The 20,053-nt window shown below is 37.2% G+C and overlaps 1 protein-coding gene and 1 long non-coding RNA gene across 5 annotated transcripts in view; one reads left to right on the forward strand and one right to left on the reverse strand.

The window, feature by feature from the left end:
- Positions 1 to 20,053, reverse strand: part of slc39a8 (solute carrier family 39 member 8) — a 29,000-nt gene that overhangs the window by 5,840 nt on the left and 3,107 nt on the right. For 2 of the 4 annotated variants that reach the window (XM_073920752.1, XM_073920753.1), the window contains exons 2-8: positions 19,584 to 19,755; positions 16,286 to 16,344; positions 16,077 to 16,180; positions 15,802 to 15,924; positions 15,551 to 15,727; positions 5,010 to 5,214; positions 4,745 to 4,929 (exon numbers count right to left, since the gene is read on the reverse strand). In XM_073920752.1, coding sequence (XP_073776853.1) covers positions 4,745 to 4,929; positions 5,010 to 5,214; positions 15,551 to 15,727; positions 15,802 to 15,924; positions 16,077 to 16,180; positions 16,286 to 16,328 — 837 coding nt within the window. In that variant the 5' untranslated portion in view covers positions 16,329 to 16,344; positions 19,584 to 19,755. Of the gene's footprint in view, positions 1 to 4,744; positions 4,930 to 5,009; positions 5,215 to 15,550; positions 15,728 to 15,801; positions 15,925 to 16,076; positions 16,247 to 16,285; positions 16,345 to 19,583; positions 19,756 to 20,053 lie in introns of all 4 variants that reach the window. The other 2 variants (XM_009307205.4, XM_073920751.1) reach the window with 1 other exon arrangement.
- Positions 8,542 to 12,053, forward strand: LOC141377144 (uncharacterized). Its single transcript, XR_012389192.1, has 4 exons — positions 8,542 to 9,143; positions 9,788 to 10,063; positions 10,339 to 10,706; positions 11,807 to 12,053. It is a non-coding gene; the product is annotated as an uncharacterized lncRNA (long non-coding RNA).

Raw genomic sequence — 20,053 nt, forward strand, 5'->3', positions numbered from 1 at the left:
TTTAAGGAGAGTTACTGCACAACTGCTGCATAATGCCGATGATACACAGGACAACTGTTTGGGCAATGTTGCTGGGCAGCTTTGGGAAATTATGTCATAAATGGGCAATGAGATGAGACACAGGTTACCCACATGGAAAGAACCTATATAAACATATAAGTTTTATTATAGGTTTTGATATAGGTTTTTAATAAGACATATAAAATTGGTCATTTTCCTATATTATGTGTACATATACATGCTCAAATACAGTATGTGTACATATATATGCACAAATGTTCACCTATATGTTTGTAAAACGATTAAATCCATAGCTGATAGAAAACGTAAATAAAAAGAAATTTACATTTTTTATTTACGTATGAACAATGAACAAATAGTACAAGAAAAAATATAGTACAAGAACAAAAACAAGGCAAAAAAAAAAAAAACAATAAGGAAAGAAAACAACAAACCATTTTGTTACACATTTCCTCTTTTCCTTTTTCCACCATCTTCATACAAGAAAGAATTGATCTCGTAAATGATTCAGGAAACTGTGTAGCCATCATAGCTTTCCATCTCCACTCACTTATTTGCCATAGATTAATTCCATAACATGCCAGTTACTTGATGATACCTATTTCAAGTGTTCGATCATACATATGTTTATTTTTTTGCATTTTAAGTTAGTTCTAGTTATTGCCTTGATATTTAAAAATATGAGCTAAGGCAAGGCATCACGTATGACAGTTGCAAAAATTAGATATGAGCTATGTAGGAGACATATCATGTACATGTAGGACTTATATAAGATCATAAAGAAGCAATATAGCAGACCTATATGGCCCGTATATGCACATGTATGCACTTCATATATATATATATATATATATATATATATATATATATATATATATATATATATATATATATATATTGTCATATATTTGCATATAAACTCAATATAGGTTTTATATATGCGTATATATCCTCATATAAGTTCTTTCCATGTGGGTAACTGCTCAGGTGGTAAAGAATTCTGGCCCAGATTTGGCACTGACAAGCAGCATTTGGACCAAACATGGCTCAGGTTTGGCAGAGGTGGCACCGTCTTTAAGGCAGCACACAAGACTTGGGCCACATGTAAAATGTAGTATTTGGCCCAGATGTTAAAAAATCAATATGTGGGACCAGGGGAGGCCAAGCTGGAGCACTCACTTTGGTACCCCGGGCTCTGCAGTGGTTGGGGAAATTTAAAAATTCAAGCAAAACAAACAATTGCAATTGGTTTAAGATTGGCAATGAAAATTCAGGAATTTTAACCAGCAGAACCTGGAAAGTGTTTTAAAAAAATGTGTTCCACGCAAGTTTGGCCTTTCTTGACCCACATATATAAAGTTATTTTTGAGTAACGAAAAAATTCTACCAGCCAGGTCTATCAATTTCATTGCAGTCATGGCACACCAACATGTCTGTCCTAGTTATGGCTTACTAACTTGGCTGAGACCCAGATATGGTCCATGTTTGCCCTTGTCTAGCAGTCCGACTTGGTCCAGTCATGTACTGTAATTCACTGCGGAATGTGGGCCAAGCAAAAGCTAATGGTGTGGGCCAGAGCTGGTACAGAGAAATTTTGCTATGTGGGTGATTAGGGCAATGGGCTACAGATAGAACACTGTTGCCCATCATAATCGAAAAATAGCCAAGCAACATCGCTCAGCAAAATTGTCCAAAAAGCTGCCCTGTATATCATCAGCATAAGGCCATTACAACTTGTATTTAAGGCAGGGTAGGTGATTTGATTTAAGAACACTTTGTTTGTTTGTTATGCAGGTTGAAAGTCTGTCTTCACAGCTGGATAGCATTTGTTATGTTATGAGCCTGCTCTCTCTCAAATCCAGAGCCTGGTTTCTCTTGAGGATTTTTTTCCTTTACTTCATCAATTGGTGAACTTTGTTCCTCGCCACTGTTGACACTGGCTTGCTTGGTTTGGGACTTGTGGAGCTGCGCATCAATGGATTTGCTCTTCAGTGTTTGGACTTTCAGCAGTGAAATTTAGGCCACACTGAAATGAACTAAACTGAGCTTTAACTCTGAAACCTGGACTGACACAGTTTAATTTACTAGAACTTCTATGTGAATTGTACAAGCGCTATAGAAATAAAGATGAACTGAATAAAATTATGTGATCTAAATGTATTTGTTTATGTCATCTGTGGAAGGTGAAGAACAAAACTTTGTCCAATTAAAATGTTCATGTACACAATGAACAGCTGTGCTACCTGCCTGTCAAAATGTGGAGTGTGTCCGAAAGCTTAGGCTGCTTAGACTTATTGCCTTGCTGCACAATTAAACAGTGACTCTGGAGACTCTCAGACAGCATAACGATTTAATCATGCACAACAAAATAGAGAGAGCTTTGGTGATAACTAAGGGAATTTTTTCTTACTTCAATATGAACTTCTTACAAGAAATGCCATCAAGAGTGGAAAACTTTGGTCCAAATGTACATTCACACACAGATTTACACCCAAGGGGTGCTTCGAGATACCAGGTTTTTTTTCTTTCAAAACGAAAATGGAATCAGAAATGGAATGCACAGGATTGTGGGATAGCGAAGGACACATCTATACTGCATTAGTGTAAAACAGAATTTGGATTTGAACATGCGTTGATGACTTCCTACTTTGTAATATTGCCTCCAAAAAGTAGCATTTAAGAGCTTAGTATATTCCCATTATCCAAACTGATAAGGCATGTGCCCAGAGATGCAGATGAAAATGTCTTCCAAAAAGGCTCAGCTAAGAGCTCTTCAGCAGTACTGCAATTAGTCTCTATAGTCTTTGGTTTAACTCAGAGTTTAACATTCTCCAAATGCCAGTGCTGTTAAATAAAACCACTCAGCACCTCTTCACACTGCTGCCATTATAAAAATGCTCTCAATGAAAACAACAAAAAAAGGTGCCATTGGGCTGAATAATTTTCTTAGACTTGGCAACTGTGCAGATGGCTTTCTTGTCAATGATAGTTATTTATTGTCAACTTGGGGCTTAAGATGTGTTTTCAACAATCCAGTCACACATGGATAATACAAATGTAAACAGGGCTTGAAATGTTTTGAGCTTGTCCACTTTTGGCCAACAGCTAGCTCTCTGCTACTCTCACATGGTCGCCCACTAAAGCTAAGCAGGGCTGCGCCCAGTCAGTACCTGGATGGTAGCCCACATGGGAAAGCTAGGTTGCTGCCGGAAGTGGTGTTAGTCATACCAGCAGGGGGCGCTCAACCTGTGGTCTGTTTGGGTCTTAACACCCCAGTATATTGAAGGGGACTCTATTGCTCAGTGAGCAATGTTAAACCGAGGTCCTGACTCTCTGCGGTCATTACAAATCCAAGGATGTCTGTCGAAAAAGAGTAGGGGTTTAATCCTATCCAAATTTATCCACTGGCCACTGTCCATCATGACCTCCTAACCATCCTAATATCATATTTGGCTGCCGCACAATGGCAGGTGGATACAGCACACTGAAAAGAGTGCTTAAAGTGTCCGGAAAAGCGCTATATAAATGTAAGGAATAATAACAATAACTTTTGTCTACTGTAGCTGAAAACACAACAGATTTGATTGCTTTCGTATCGTGCATGCTCATGTGGTCACATTTGTTCAAAGACCACCTAGTCTTCTGCTGTCCTAAAATGTTCTTTGAAACTTTGTCTCCAACATCTACAAGATAATCATTATGCCAAGTACACACAAACAAGTAAAATATTGACTTGAATTACGCATAGAATAGCTAAATAGTACATAATAATACAAATCGAAAGTTTCAGTTTCCTTTATTTTTGTCATTCAAAACATCACAATAAAATTGTAATGCAGAATGAAATTACTTTGCAACAGACCAAAAAAGAACATAAAAAACATGATTAACAAGCTTTTAAAATTATATAAAAATATAAAAATTTAGTTATATAGAATATAACCTATTTAAAAAAATATCTGAAGAGAATAACTTACTTAAATTCCTATTTCACCCTTTGTTATAATAGTTGTAATATTAACAATTTATGCTAGTTTAACTATTTATTGATTTATTATTTCACACTAGCTATCAATAGTGTTTAAGAAATGGTATTATTCAAAAGTCTTATAAGGACAGGATAAAACTATCACGAAACCACACTGATTTGCTCCTAAGGCTACTGTAACGCCTGCCTGATGGCATGAGCATGAGCAGGCTATGGCCAGAGTTGCTTGGATCCCTTAAAATGCTATTTGCCCTAGACAGACAACATCGTTGATAGAGTTCCTCGGTAGGTAGTGATGGGATTTAACTGATTTGATAAACAGTTCATTATGAACATTTCTAATCCTAATGAATCGTTGCATTGTTATTTTTATTCTCTGAAATATTTGTACATTAAACACATCATTTAACAATGAATGAAGGGAAGGTGTAAATTCATAATGTGTATGAGTTAAGCTGTCAGGCTAATCGGGTATATGCTAATATTTAAGCTCCTTAGGCACTAAAGAAACGATTAAAAGTGGTATTCTAGGGTTTTTGTTCGGAAACCCAATTTTAAGGCATGACATGATTTTTTTTATGACAAACTGCTTTGTATTTTGATTTGTTTGGCACAATGTTTAGGGTGTAATATAGGTGAGTTTATTTAAACACCTTTTCATGGCTATATTTTTGGGATGACACAATAATTGTAAAAGTTACAACAATTAGAAGTGAAATGAGAAGAAAATCTCACCATGTCTGCAAGAGAGATGTAGAGGAACATTCCACCAGCAATGGCAAAGATAGCATTTGGAGCAAAATTACTGCCCAGCAGGATGCCCAGTGCCAGCCCGAGATAGCAGCACATCGCTGACAGCAAATTAAAAAACGCAGCCTGACCAACACTCATGCCAGAGTTCAACAGAATCACAAAATCACCTGCAGAGACAAAGAGAGACTTAGAATAACACGATCTGATAATATGATGCAGTGCCTGTGTCTCTGTGCCTGTGTTTTACCCAGCTCATGAGGGAACTCTTCACAGAAGATGGCGATGGAGGTGCTGAAGCCGCTGAGGAGAGACAGTGTGAAAGACGCTCCGATGGCCAGACCGTCTATGAAGTTATGCAAAGCATCACTGACGGTGATCATCCACGCCACAGTCTTTATATTAGACATCGCAGAACCCTTCAGCCAGCGACATGCAAATAACGCACACGCATTCTGTCCAAACATCACACAAAAGAGACACTGTCAGCGTTTTTGCAATTCACTTAAATGCATTTCCATTGTTTCATCCATGCAAAAATGTATTCGATTGGACATCTTTCAAGTGAAAACTTCAAAAAATGAGCGTTCACTATAGTCCCATATGTACACATTAAAAGCAACCATGCCTAAACATACAGTGTGTAAGATTTAGAACAATGATATATATTTTACTGTACTTTATGTACAGTGTAACACGTGGAGAGACAACTGAGTTTGGATCCAATTGCAGCGTTATTCGGATAGTCAAGCAAGCAATGGTCAATACGGGTGCAAACAGGTGTATAAAGGCAATCCAGAAACTAGTCAAAATAACAGGTGAGAGGTTGGAAGGCAGGTGGCAGACTGAGACAAAAGGATAAACAAGGCTAAGGTCAAAACACAGAAACACAAGACAAGAATAACGCGTTGTAATATTACAAGACTCAGCAATGTGAATGCGTGAGTGTGCTGCTTAAATAGTGTGTGCAATCAATCTTTGACAATCCTCAGGTGGTGGAGCGTAATCATTCTAAATGAGGAAGCATGTGTGAGTGTGAGCGGAGTGCATGCATGAAAATGTAGTCCAGAAATGGCAGATTTGTAGTCCATAAGTATTGTATGTGAGATCCAGCGATCTGAAGAGTTACGATCGCTGGTGATCGTGACATACAGTGCTTACGTTATCCCAAATGTTTCAAATAATGGTTGAAGAATACAGAGAAATAAGCTATTTTTTGCTGCCATGCTAATGACATCATAAATCCTCGATTTCCAGTTTGGTTTAATAGAATCAGGGTAACACCAACGATGCTTAAATATGTTGTGTGTTTTAATAGACTGCACAGAGCAGCATTATAACAGAAACTAAAATGTGATTAGTATAATAAAACAACTCTGCTTTTCCCCACATGGTCACGACTGGGAGATCGGTAAGCTGTTGACTGCTGCATAATAAAAGCTCAGCTGCTTTTGTGTTGCACTCATCTCTCATTACTTCAGCACTCTCATTTCAATTTGACAGATTTCAGCTTTATTCAGCTTCATACTAATATAATAACACATTTAAATACATTAGCTAATTTCTGCAAGAGTCGGGTAGGATGTAGTTAAGATGACACCTCCTATGATTCCACACTCAGTCAAGGTGTCATCAAACTATGACTTTGTTTGTTGTGTATACTGTGCTTTTAAAGGTTTTGACTCTTCTAAAGCATAAAAATACCATAATATGTTTGCAGATATTTAACCCTCTGCACGGTGTAAACATATGGCAACATGATATTTATGTTCATTTCCCTGCCACTGTTTATTTAAGACCGACATTATTTTCTCTTTGTTGGAAGGAGAAGACCTTAGTGTGGGCAATTATGTGCTTTGGTTAAGTCACATGACATGCTGTGTTTTTTGTAGCGCGATTTCTGACAAACTGGCGTTTATTGTGAGTAGTTGTTAAATGCAAATGTAAACGTCAATAAAAACAAAGGATCAAATTATGTCAGATCAACAAAAAAATCTGAAACATCACCTCCAGTAAGTTATGATGACGTATTCACACCTCAATTTTTTTAATCAAATTAGTTTTTTGTAAATTGATCAAATGTGTGTGTTGCCAAATGGCAACACTGTGCAATAGTGGAACATGCAATATTGCAATGGGTCAGCCAATAGCAAGGTCAGCTGTAAACTTTTAAGTTGTAACAATAACAACATGAATGCTAGTAATATAATGCTGATTAGTCATGTGTTAATGGCATTTGAATTATGGATAAAGTCTATTTTTAATGGCAAAACTACTTTTGAATAGATATGAATACAGGGAACAGTGAGTGTATTAGCGAGCACCACCATGTTCTATGGCAGTGGTGGCCAACCCTGTTCCTGGAGAGCCACCTTCCTGCAGATTTCAGTTGCTACCCATAGCAAACACACCTGAACCAATTAATTAGGACCTGAACACCACGTGATAATTACAGGCAGGTGCGTTTGATATGGTTTGCAACTGAAATCTGCAGAAAGGTGGCACTCCAGGAACAGGGTTGGCCACCCCTGTTCTATGGTAAGTTAAAGAAGAAAAGGACAGAACTGGCTCATCCTGGAGATGAAAGTGAGGGTGAGATGGGTTTTAGTGACCATGAGAATGATGCAGATTAGACATTTGATAGAGACAGTTCAGGTAAGTAGCTTAGAGCTAAATAAAACAGTTGTAGTATAGTATATAGTATAATATATAAATATTGTTAGCGTGTAGCTACATGATTCTGATGCATCTGGATATATTAGACTTGTAATTTATTTGTTATAATATTTACTGGAGAAAATATTTATATTTACTGTATTTTGGATACATGAAAATACAATATTATGTTTGTTTTTAATAATATTCAGCAAAAAATAATGGAATGAATGAATGTTGTTGGAATACGAGTTGTTGGTAAGTATGTATAAAGTTTAATTTATAAGTTCTGTGTTAAAGCTTATGATACTGCAAGACCAATTAAATCAGGGATCACTAATCTCGGTCCTGATGGGCCGGAGTCCCTACAGGGTTTAGCTCTATCTTGCCTCAATACACCTGCCAGGATGTTTCAAGAATACCTAGTAAGACCTTGATTAGCTTGTTCAGGTGTGTTTGATTTGGGTTGGAGCAAAAATCTGCAGGACACCAGCCCTGTTTAGTGACCACTGAATTAAATCATTTCAAACAACAAAATTATTAGTTATAAGGAAAGTTTTAAATTTGAAATTTCTAAGTTGGATCCACTGTTGGACGATGTTGCCATCTGGCAACATTTGATAAAGTACCTTAAAAAAATAAAAAATTAATTTTTTTACAGCACTTTAAGTGAAGCCATTTTAAGAAAAGAAAAACAGTCAAATATTTTTTTTAAAGATTTATCATAATGCGTGCAGTAGAGGGTTAAGAAACAAGCCAAGTGGACATACTTGTTTATCTCAAAAACAATGGTGAAAGTCAGGTTTTCTGGTATTCTGCTATGAAAATATGCATCACATGCTGGAACATTTGTCTTTGTTTTGGTCATTTAATCCGCCCAATACCAGTTTAGCCAATTATATTTCAGCACCCTCGGTTGCCTTTGTGGAAAACTTATAGTTATCGAGATTCTATTGAACCAAGCAAGATGTCACAATGAGATGTTTTTGGCAAGATGGCGGAAATGCTTAACAGAGAGCATTTTCACCAAATGTTTTTATTAGTTTTCTTTATTAGGTTTTTTGGATATATTTTGTTGTATAGTCTGGTGTATCCTGGAATATATTTTTTTCTTTATTATAATTTGTGATGTAATATTATGGTTTATTTTTTTGGAATTTGACTTGAAATATCAAAGCTGTATATATGAATGTCTATACATGTATTAATATGTATTTATGTATATGTGTATATGAATGATTGTGTATGTTTACATATGCATGTATGTATAGGTGGACTTATATGCGAGAAGATATCATGTGATCCGGAAGTGTAAAAAAATGAGCACCTAATTGTGATGAACATTGTCTGACGAAGAGCTGTGTGGCTCGAAACGTTACATTTTGTGTCAGCCTTTTTAACTTAATAAATTTGTATTTTTGGAGCCTTGGTGTTGCCGCCTTTGATTAACATTTACTAGTTTTCTCCAAATGTATCTACAACCAATTTATTTGATAATTTAATGTGTTTATTCATTTAGCAACTTCACCATGCAACTTGCTGACTTCTTTTTTCTTTTTGTTGTGACAGTTGCTCCCTGTGGTTGCAAACATAGTACAATATTGAACATGTCAAGTAAGAAAGCCTCTGCAAGTCGAGGCAGTATGTTAATAACTGTGATGGTTGGGTTTGGGTTTGGGGAAGGTGTAGACATTAATAACTGTGATGGTTGAGTTTGGGGTTTGGGAAGGTGTAAACATTAATAATTGTGATGGTTGGGTTTAGGTTTGGGGAAGGTGTAGACATTAATAACTGTGATGGTTGGGTTTGGGGTTCGGGAAGGTGTAGACAATAATAACTTTGATGGTTGGGTTTAGGTTTGGGGAAGGTGTAGACAATAATAACTGTAATGGTTGGGTTTAGGTTTGGGGAAGGTGTAGACATTAATAACTGTGATGGTTGGGTTTAGGTTTGGGGAAGGTGTAGACAATAATAACTGTGATGGTTGGGTTTAGGTTTGGGGAAGGTGTAGAAATTAATAACTGTGATGGTTGGGTTTGGGTTTGGGGAAGGTGTAGACAATAATAACTGTGATGGTTGGGTTTGGGTTTGGGGAAGGTGTAGACAATAATAACTGTGATGGTTGGGTTTAGGTTTGGGGAAGGTGTAGAAATTAATAACTGTGATGGTTGGGTTTAGGTTTGGGGAAGGTGTAGACAATATTAACTATGATGGTTGGGTTTAGGTTTAGGGAAGGTGTAGACATTAATAATTGTGATGGTTGGGTTTAGGTTTGGGGAAGGTGTAGACATTAATAACTGTGATAGTTGGGTTTAGGTTTGGGGAAGGTGTAGACATTAATAACTGTGATGGTTGGGTTTAGGTTTAGGGAAGGTGTAGACATTAATAAATGTGATGGTTGGGTTTAGGTTTGGGGAAGGTGTAGACATTAATAACTGTGATAGTTGGGTTTAGGTTTGGGGAAGGTGTAGACATTAATAACTGTGATGGTTGGGTTTAGGTTTAGGGAAGGTGTAGACATTAATAACTGTGATAGTTGGGTTTAGGTTTGGGGAAGGTGTAGACATTAATAACTGTGATGGTTGGGTTTGGGTTTGGGGAAGGTGTAGACATTATTAACTATGATGGTTGGGTTTAGGTTTGGGGAAGGTGTAGACATTATTAACTATGATGGTTGGGTTTAGGTTTGGGGAAGGTGTAGACATTAATAACTGTGATGGTTGGGTTTGGGGTTTGGGAAGGTGTAAACATTAATAACTGTGATGGTTGGGTTTAGGTTTGGGGAAGGTGTGAAATTAATAACTGTGATGGTTGGGTTTGGGTTTGGGGAAGGTGTAAACATTAATAACTGTGATGGTTGGGTTTAGGTTTAGGGAAGGTGTAGACATTAATAACTGTGATGGTTGGGTTTGGGTTTGGGGAAGGTGTAGACAATAATAACTGTGATGGTTGGGTTTGGGTTTGGGGAAGGTGTAGACAATAAAAACTGTGATGGTTGGGTTTAGGTTTGGGGAAGGTGTAGACATTAATAACTGTGATGGTTGGGTTTAGGTTTGGGGAAGGTGTAGACATTAATAACTGTGATGGTTGGGTTTGGGTTTGGGGAAGGTGTAGACATTAATAACTGTGATGGTTGGGTTTGGGTTTGGGGAAGGTGTAGACATTAATAACTGTGATGGTTGGGTTTGGGTTTGGGGAAGGTGTAGACATTAATAACTGTGATGGTTGGGTTTGGGTTTGGGGAAGGTGTAGACAATAATAACTGTGATAGTTGGGTTTGGGTTTGGGGAAGGTGTAGACAATAAAAACTGTGATGGTTGGGTTTAGGTTTGGGGAAGGTGTAGACATTAATAACTGTGATGGTTGGGTTTAGGTTTGGGGAAGGTGTAGACATTAATAACTGTGATGGTTGGGTTTAGGTTTGGGGAAGGTGTAGACATTAATAACTGTGATGGTTGGGTTTGGGTTTGGGGAAGGTGTAGACATTAATAACTGTGATGGTTGGGTTTGGGTTTGGGAAGGTGTAGACATTAATAACTGTGATGGTTGGGTTTGGGGTTTGGGAAGGTGTAAACATTAATAACTGTGATGGTTGGGTTTGGGTTTGGGGAAGGTGTAGACATTAATAACTGTGATAGTTGGGTTTGGGTTTGGGGAAGGTGTAGACATTAATAACTGTGATGGTTGGGTTTGGGTTTGGGGAAGGTGTAGACAATAATAACTGTGATGGTTGGGTTTGGGTTTGGGGAAGGTGTAGACAATAATAACTGTGATGGTTGGGTTTGGGTTTGGGAAGGTGTAGACATTAATAACTGTGATGGTTGGGTTTGGGGTTTGGGGAAGGTGTAGACATTAATAACTGTGATGGTTGGGTTTGGGTTTGGGGAAGGTGTAGACATTAATAACTGTGATGGTTGGGTTTGGGTTTGGGAAGGTGTAGACATTAATAACTGTGATGGTTGGGTTTGGGGTTTGGGAAGGTGTAAACATTAATAACTGTGATGGTTGGGTTTGGGTTTGGGGAAGGTGTAGACATTAATAACTGTGATGGTTGGGTTTGGGTTTGGGGAAGGTGTAGACATTAATAACTGTGATGGTTGGGTTTGGGTTTGGGGAAGGTGTAGACATTAATAACTGTGATGGTTGGGTTTGGGTTTGGGGAAGGTGTAGACAATAATAACTGTGATGGTTGGGTTTGGGTTTGGGGAAGGTGTAGACATTAATAACTGTGATGGTTGGGTTTGGGTTTGGGGAAGGTGTAGACATTAATAACTGTGATGGTTGGGTTAGGTTTGGGAAGGTGTAGACATTAATAACTGTGATGGTTGGGTTTGGGGTTTGGGAAGGTGTAAACATTAATAACTGTGATGGTTGGGTTTGGGTTTGGGGAAGGTGTAGACATTAATAACTGTGATGGTTGGGTTTGGGTTTGGGGAAGGTGTAGACATTAATAACTGTGATGGTTGGGTTTGGGTTTGGGGAAGGTGTAGACAATAATAACTGTGATGGTTGGGTTTGGGTTTGGGGAAGGTGTAGACAATAATAACTGTGATGGTTGGGTTTAGGTTTGGGGAAGGTGTAGACATTAATAACTGTGATGGTTGGGTTTGGGTTTGGGGAAGGTGTAGACATTAATAACTGTGATGGTTGGGTTTGGGTTTGGGAAGGTGTAGACATTAATAACTGTGATGGTTGGGTTTGGGGTTTGGGAAGGTGTAAACATTAATAACTGTGATGGTTGGGTTTGGGTTTGGGGAAGGTGTAGACAATAATAACTGTGATGGTTGGGTTTGGGTTTGGGAAGGTGTAGACATTAATAACTGTGATGGTTGGGTTTAGGTTTGGGGAAGGTGTAGACAATAATAACTGTGATGGTTGGGTTTAGGTTTGTGGAAGGTGTAGACATTAATAACTGTCATGGTTGGGTTTAGGTTTAGGGAAGGTGTAGACATTATTAACTATGATGGTTGGGTTTAGGGAAGGTGTAGACATTAATAACTGTGATGGTTGGGTTTGGGTTTGGGGAAGGTGTAGACAATAAAAACTGTGATGGTTGGGTTTAGGTTTGGGGAAGGTGTAGACATTAATAACTGTGATGGTTGGGTTTGGGTTTGGGGACGGTATAGACAATAATACCTGTGATGGTTGGGTTTGGGTTTGGGGAAGGTGTAGACAATAATAACTGTGATGGTTGGGTTTGGGTTTGGGGAAGGTGTAGACAATAATAACTGTGATGGTTGGGTTTAGGTTTGGGGAAGGTGTAGACAATAATAACTGTGATGGTTGGGTTTGGGTTTGGGAAGGTGTAAACATTAATAACTGTGATGGTTGGGTTTAGGTTTGGGGAAGGTGTAGACATTAATAACTGTGATGGTTGGGTTTGGGGTTTGGGAAGGTGTAAACATTAATAACTGTGATGGTTGGGTTTAGGTTTGGGGTAGGTGTAGACAATAATAACTGTGATGGTTGGGTTTAGGTTTTGGGAAGGTGTGAAATTAATAACTGTGATGGTTGGTTTTAGGTTTGTGGAAGGTGTAGACATTAATAACTGTCATGGTTGGGTTTAGGTTTAGGGAAGGTGTAGACATTATTAACTATGATGGTTGGGTTTAGGTTTAGGGAAGGTGTAGACATTAATAACTGTGATGGTTGGGTTTGGGTTTGGGGAAGGTGTAGACAATAAAAACTGTGATGGTTGGGTTTAGGTTTGGGGAAGGTGTAGACATTAATAACTGTGATGGTTGGGTTTGGGTTTGGGGAAGGTGTAGACAATAATAACTGTGATGGTTGGGTTTGGGTTTGGGGAAGGTGTAGACAATAATAACTGTGATGGTTGGGTTTAGGTTTGGGGAAGGTGTAGACATTAATAACTGTGATGGTTGGGTTTAGGTTTGGGGAAGGTGTAGACATTAATAACTGTGATGGTTGGGTTTGGGTTTGGGGACGGTGTAGACATTAATAACTGTGATGGTTGGGTTTGGGTTTGGGAAGGTGTAGACATTAATAACTGTGATGGTTGGGTTTAGGTTTGGGGAAGGTGTAGACATTAATAACTGTGATGGTTGGGTTTGGGTTTGGGGAAGGTGTAGACATTAATAACTGTGATGTTTGGGTTTGGGGAAGGTGTAGACATTAATAACTGTGATGGTTGGGTTTGGGTTTGGGGACGGTATAGACAATAATAACTGTGATGGTTGGGTTTAGGTTTGGGGAAGGTGTAGACAATAATAACTGTGATGGTTGGGTTTAGGTTTGGGTAAGGTATAGACAATAATAACTGTGATGGTTGGGTTTAATAACTGATGCACAGCGACATCTTGCCGTTTTGACAAGTAGATCTCCATAACTTCAAGCTTTGCCTCAAGCATACTACAAGTTATATTAGCAAATAATATAAATATTACGAACATAAACATTAGGTAAGGAGATTACATTACAACCCAGAGTCATAACAACACGCGATGAGAGGCGCAGTGATAAGCAATTTGGCTGTTTGCACAAGACGAAACGTGACAGAAATTTGAATACAGCCATTCAGAAGCACACAATAGTGCTCTTACTGCACTCCAACAAAATGGTGAGGTTTATAATCGAATTAATACATAATAAACCTCTTTAATTGTAGATGCTGAATCACTGATATGTGTTGGCATGCACTGTGTCACAGTTCTAAAGTTTCATTTCAAACTGTTCATTTTACTTTCAAGATCTGAGGTGAACTATCTGCTGCTGCTTTCAGTAGTATGACAATAAATGTAATCTAAAATGGCCTTTTAGCTCACATTATTAACATTTAACACTAATTAGAGCACATGATATATACCTGAGGTCACCATTGTTCGTTTTCTGTAGTTCAGCTCAAAGAAATAGAAAGCTTTCTAAAATATAAATTTCAGGTGTTGGTTGGGACAAGAACTCCTTTTAATAATATTCCTTCAATCAAATGCCATTGCTTTTATTTAGAACAAAACTTATATCAGCCCTTAGGCTCGATGGTCAGGCACACTGCTGTTGGTGTCATCATCATCTGTTATCCTGCGCTTGCATGTGTATTGAACCAGGAATACAATACCTAGTTCAACCACTGGGTGCCAAACTTACATACTGAGTGCCTTTAAACATACAGTATTATCCACTGAATATGGAAGATCTGTTTTTAAACAGCCAGTAAGATTTTGTGTTTGATAGTTTAGCCAGCTGTTGAGCTTGGTAAAGTTGCATTTGACAGACAACAAAAGTCTATCTAACATTTTCTCCTCTTATTCTCCACCATATCTCATAGTACAATAGGACAATATAGATAATCTTTATTTTGTCACAAATATAGAGATTCCCATCGTTTCAATGTGTGTATGCTAGCCAATATTTAGCCAACAAAGCTTTTTTTGTATTAAAAATCTTCATATTTATCTATTTCAGAGTGGCTATAAAGATTTGTGGTAATACTTTTGAATAAAGGTCCATTGGTTAACGTTATTTAATCTGTTTACTAAAATCATGAAACAATACATTTATTACAGCATGTATTATATTTTTAAACATGTACTCATTCATTTCCTTAGTTTAGTCCCTTTATTTAATCCAGGATCGCCACAGCGTAATGAACCACCAACTTATCTAGCATATGTTTTACACAGCGGATGCCCTTCCAGCTGCAACCCATCACTGGGAAACATCCATACACAACCATTCACACACACTACGGACAATTTAGCTTACCCAATTTACCTATACAGCATGTCTTTATACACGGGGAGAACATGCAAACGCCACACAGAAATGCAAACTGACACAGCCGGGGCTCGAACCAGCGACCTTCTAGCAGTGCTACCTACTACCCCATTTGCAAACGATAGTCAAGGAAAATAAAGTTGTTCATTGTTAGTTCATGTTAATTCACAGTGCACTAACTAATGTTAACAAGCATGACTATGGATTTTAATAATGCATTAGTAAAAATTGAACTATAATTAACAAATGTTGTACAAAATTGCTCATACTGAGTTCATGTTAGTAAATATATAAACTAATTGGCCATTATTAAGTGTTGCCAGATTTATAATTAAAAACATGTAGCAATAAAGACTACTTATCCTACATGTTTATAATTATAGGCTATACATATGAGCTCCTTACCTGCTCAACCGCTGGACTCTCACTTGGATTGTTGGACTTTTCACTGATAGAGTTCTGTTCATGATTGGTGTTGTTTGTAATGATGTCACCACTAATGTTGCTTATGACAACGTCATTGCTGATGGTGCTGATGGTGACATCAGATGACTGCAGTGGAGGGAAATGACTGTGTCCGAGCTGCAGTAAAAAGAATCCATTATGGCCAGAAATCAGCTCAATCTGTAACAGTAAACACTGTCCAAACCCCTTACCTCTGTATCTGTTTTCAGTACCATCTTTAAAATCCGTTCAGTGACGAACAAAATGTAAAACCCACCAAAAATGCCTACTACGTTCAGCACATAGTTATCATCTTTGGGATCTAAGCCAAGGGCCTGTTCGGTAGGGATAAAAGAGGAGAATTAGGACTGCATGCATGAAGATTTGGACTAATTGTGTTTTTTTCTTCTAGAGCTACATCTTTTTCTCTCTCTCAAAGCTTTTGTAATCTGTTTCATGCTATAATCTCATTGCAATGCATTCTTACCTCTGGGATAAGTTGGAGTACAGCGTTTGAAAACAGTGTCCCGATGGCCAGTCCAATGAAGTACATCAAAACTTTTGGAAAATATTTCTTTTTAGTAAAAGGCACTAGAAATAAACCCAGCAAAGCAGCCAAGTTAATCACCGTCACAGCCAGGAACCCGTATCCCCAAACTACAGGAAGGAGAAAACAGAGTTGAGGAATGCACTTACACACACACTCACTGGGCCCCTTAACTGGTAGCACTGCTTCCATCACCCTTTGTTTAATGCTGAATTTGAAGTATTACATGAGAAACAAGTGATATGAACAGCAAACTTAGAATAAAATCATGCAATTTGCAAAAAATATAAAAATGCTAGTTGTGTTAAATAAAATAAGCAAACCGTGTAGATGAAATATGAAAACAAGATGCTGCGCTGCCAGAAACTTGTATTATTGTCAGCTAAGTGAAGTAACGACTAGTTTTTGAAGTAACTTATAAGGGTGCTTGATAACATAACAGTGCCTGCGCCTCAATTTGCAGTCTTTCCACCATACATTATTGAATATCACAGATGTTATTACAAAGTATTAGGGGTAAAAGTGCCAGGGTTCTCCTATTTGTATAAAAGCCTGGTGTTAAAGAAAGCCCATCAGATTACATGTGATACTCCCATCCGCTTTTTGATTCATTTCAATTACCTCCCTCAGGATCTCAGTATAGGGTCCCTTTTGGCAAAGACCAACAGATTTGAGTGTTACACCAGGGTGTTTTATTCAATTGTGATCTAAAAATCTCATATTAATCAAGTTACAAAAACATGTTATATCATTTGAGAAACATTGCCAGAATTTGCTCTTTCCTTATCTTTTAATGATGCTAAGAAATTAATTCATGATTTTCTCTCGACTACATTACTGCAATGCTGTTTATATTACTTTACCTAAGGGTTCTAAAAAAAAGTTGCAATGATACAAAATGCAGCAGCCAGAGTTTTAAGGAAATTGAAGAAACGAGAACATATTACTCCAGCATTGATAGAATTACACTGGTTACAAATGCACCAAAGGACAGATTTTAAGATTATTTTATTAGTTTATAAGGCATTACATAACCTGACACCTTCTTACATTTCTGACTGCTTACCGAGATACAATCCAAACTGTTTGCTATGCTTTCCTAGCGCTGGACTTTTAGAATTACACTCAGTAAATCTAATACGATCTGGTGGCACCTCTTTTAGTCACTATGCTAATTTAGAATAGACTCCCAAATAAAGTGAAAGAATTCTCCAACATTCATGTTTTAAAAAGTGTGCTAAGACACACTTTTTAAAAGTTGCATATGAATATAACAGTATGTGAAGTGTATGTATTTTATGTATATATCTATATTGTGCAAGTGTATGTATGCATGTAAAGTGTGTGCATGTATATGCGTAAGGACTATTGTGTGTGTGATTGTGTACACTGTAAAAAATAAATCCGTAAAATTTACGGTAAAAAAACAGCAGCTGTGGTTGCCAGAACTTTACCGTTTAAAAACACGATACAAACCGTGAAAGTAATTTCTCATTTTTGCGGTAAACTACTGTGTTTTATTAATTTATAGAGGTAATATGTCTGTATTTTGATTGACCAACATCTACACATCTTTTGTTACACAGTTAGACACGTTAGCACACCCACATGCAGGTGGTGATGAGGAAGTTACATAATGAGCCAATGCTCATCACAATCAACTTTTCGCACAAGCAGAAAAGAGTATCAGGATATAGAAGGTGCTCAGTGTCATTCACACAGCTACTAAACACCAGTATGGTAACACGCATAAAATTAAAGTCATGAAATAAACATCAACATTAGATGTAACATAAATCTATAATGTACATAACTGATGGGAAAACAACTAAAAAGATCTGTATTAATGTCAACAAAAAGCATAAAATGTTAAGTGCCATGCAGGGAATTCTGGGAAAGTCAATTTACGGTTATTTGCCGCATAAAACAGACCGTTAACCAGGTTACGGATTTGTACTGTAGTATTTTTACATTTTTTTACCGTTAAAATCATGGCCATTTTTTAGGTATATGCATATATGCTTGTACATGTATGCTTTTATCTGAGTATATATTTGTTGTTTATTTTGCTTTAATTGTTTATATATTTGTTTATTTGGGTTATTTTACAATGCTTGTTTGTTTGTTGATTGTGAAGCACTTTGAGTTGCATGTACTGTACGTAGGAAAAGTGCTATACAAAATGTACTATTATTGGAATTTTCATTTGTTCCTTTTGCAATCGATTGGCTGAATTTTAATGGGAAGAGATGGTTGCTGTTTTTAAGTACTATTAATGTTGTTTAATGCTTGTCTAAAGTGTGTGGTATGATATCCTCACCTTAGAATTATAAGGTTCTATCTATTTTTGTCAAATTGAGTTAGACATGTTCTTATTAAATCACAACTCATTTATAATATGGAATGTTTTTTATAAGTTGTTTAGATTTTAAGACTTTTTATTTTAAAAAAACAAATGTTACACACATGCTGTTTCCTATGGAATCCAACTTTGAAACTCAATATCTCGAAATCATTCAGAACACAGATAGAACCTTATAATTCCAAGATGACGATATATGTGTTGCAAATCTAGTGCGCTGCAGAACAAATCGTCCCAAAAGGGGACAATAAAGTTTACAGTAACAGTAACACTGGATATTTCTCTTATTCTGGCCATTCTCTGCAAACCCTATTGATGGTTGTGTGTGAAAGTGCCAGCAGATCAACAGTTTTGTAGATTAGCCAGTTTGGCACCAGCAACCATGTTTAAAGTCACTTAAATCAAAGTTCTCAATGCTCAATTTGAATTTTAAGCAGATCCTCTTGACTATATCAGTTGCTGCCGTGTGACTGGTTAATAAGAGGTTTTAATAAGCAGGTGTACCTAATAAAGTGCTCAGTAAATGTATATTAATATAAAAACATTAATGGCTGTTTTTTTTTTTTTACAGCATCTCAAGAGAGAAACATAATACAGAAGGTGCATTGGGTTTCTCTATTGGGACACAGTAAGTGAAATCCTACCCCTTGTATAGTCTATTAGTGAGGACGTCATTACCATATGAAATGGGATCAGAGAAAAGCTTTATACCCTGAATGTGAAGTAAGAAACTGATACTGTGAAATCCAGATCTTTTACCAAAATAATGTCTGATTCACATTGACTGAATCAACAATGTGACAACTGGTCATGGAAATTCCTCTTATCAGTTCAAATGTTTGCTTTTTGAAAGAATCTCAGTGTGTGTGATGAATAATGTGATAAGAGTATTATCTTTTAACCATAGCTATAGATAGACCCAAAATAAATAGTATGAAATCAATCTCACGCCTTGATGATGAGATCAGTCTCTTTACCGTCATTGTATTATTGTCTATTTCCTCATTGCTCAAAACATATTTTTCAAAGTCCACAGAGGTTATCTAAAGGCCGCTTTCACTTAAATATTCAAATATTTTTCTCACCTTTGTGATCAGATATTGAGGCAGATGCATTAAGGTTTGAAGAAGTGTAAGGGCAGGCGGGGATCAGGACCTGATTGAGAATAGCTGGACACATCATCTCCAGATTGCTGACACTGACCACAGAAGCGTTACTCAACCCAAAGGCAGACAGCAGCTCTGATAATGACAAGCACTACAAAAAAAAAAAAAAGAGGAAAAGAGTACAACAGAAACCAAAAGAGTCACTGATTTTGGTGAAAGAAACTTAACTATAGGTTTAATTTAAGTATAGCTGCAGCACATTATTATAACTAAAAGATTTATGGTGACAATTACTTATTACTTATCTAATCTACACTTTTAAAGAGCCCATATTATGGGTTTTTGAAAATTCCCCTCCATGTAGTGTGTAATACAGCTCTAAGTGAAGTGAAGTATCCAGCTAAGGCTTAAATCTGTAAGAGTACAGTGTTTAAAACGGTTGATTCATC

Source organism: Danio rerio, chromosome 13 (genome assembly GCF_049306965.1).
Source record: "Danio rerio strain Tuebingen ecotype United States chromosome 13, GRCz12tu, whole genome shotgun sequence".
NCBI lineage: Eukaryota > Metazoa > Chordata > Actinopteri > Cypriniformes > Danionidae > Danio > Danio rerio.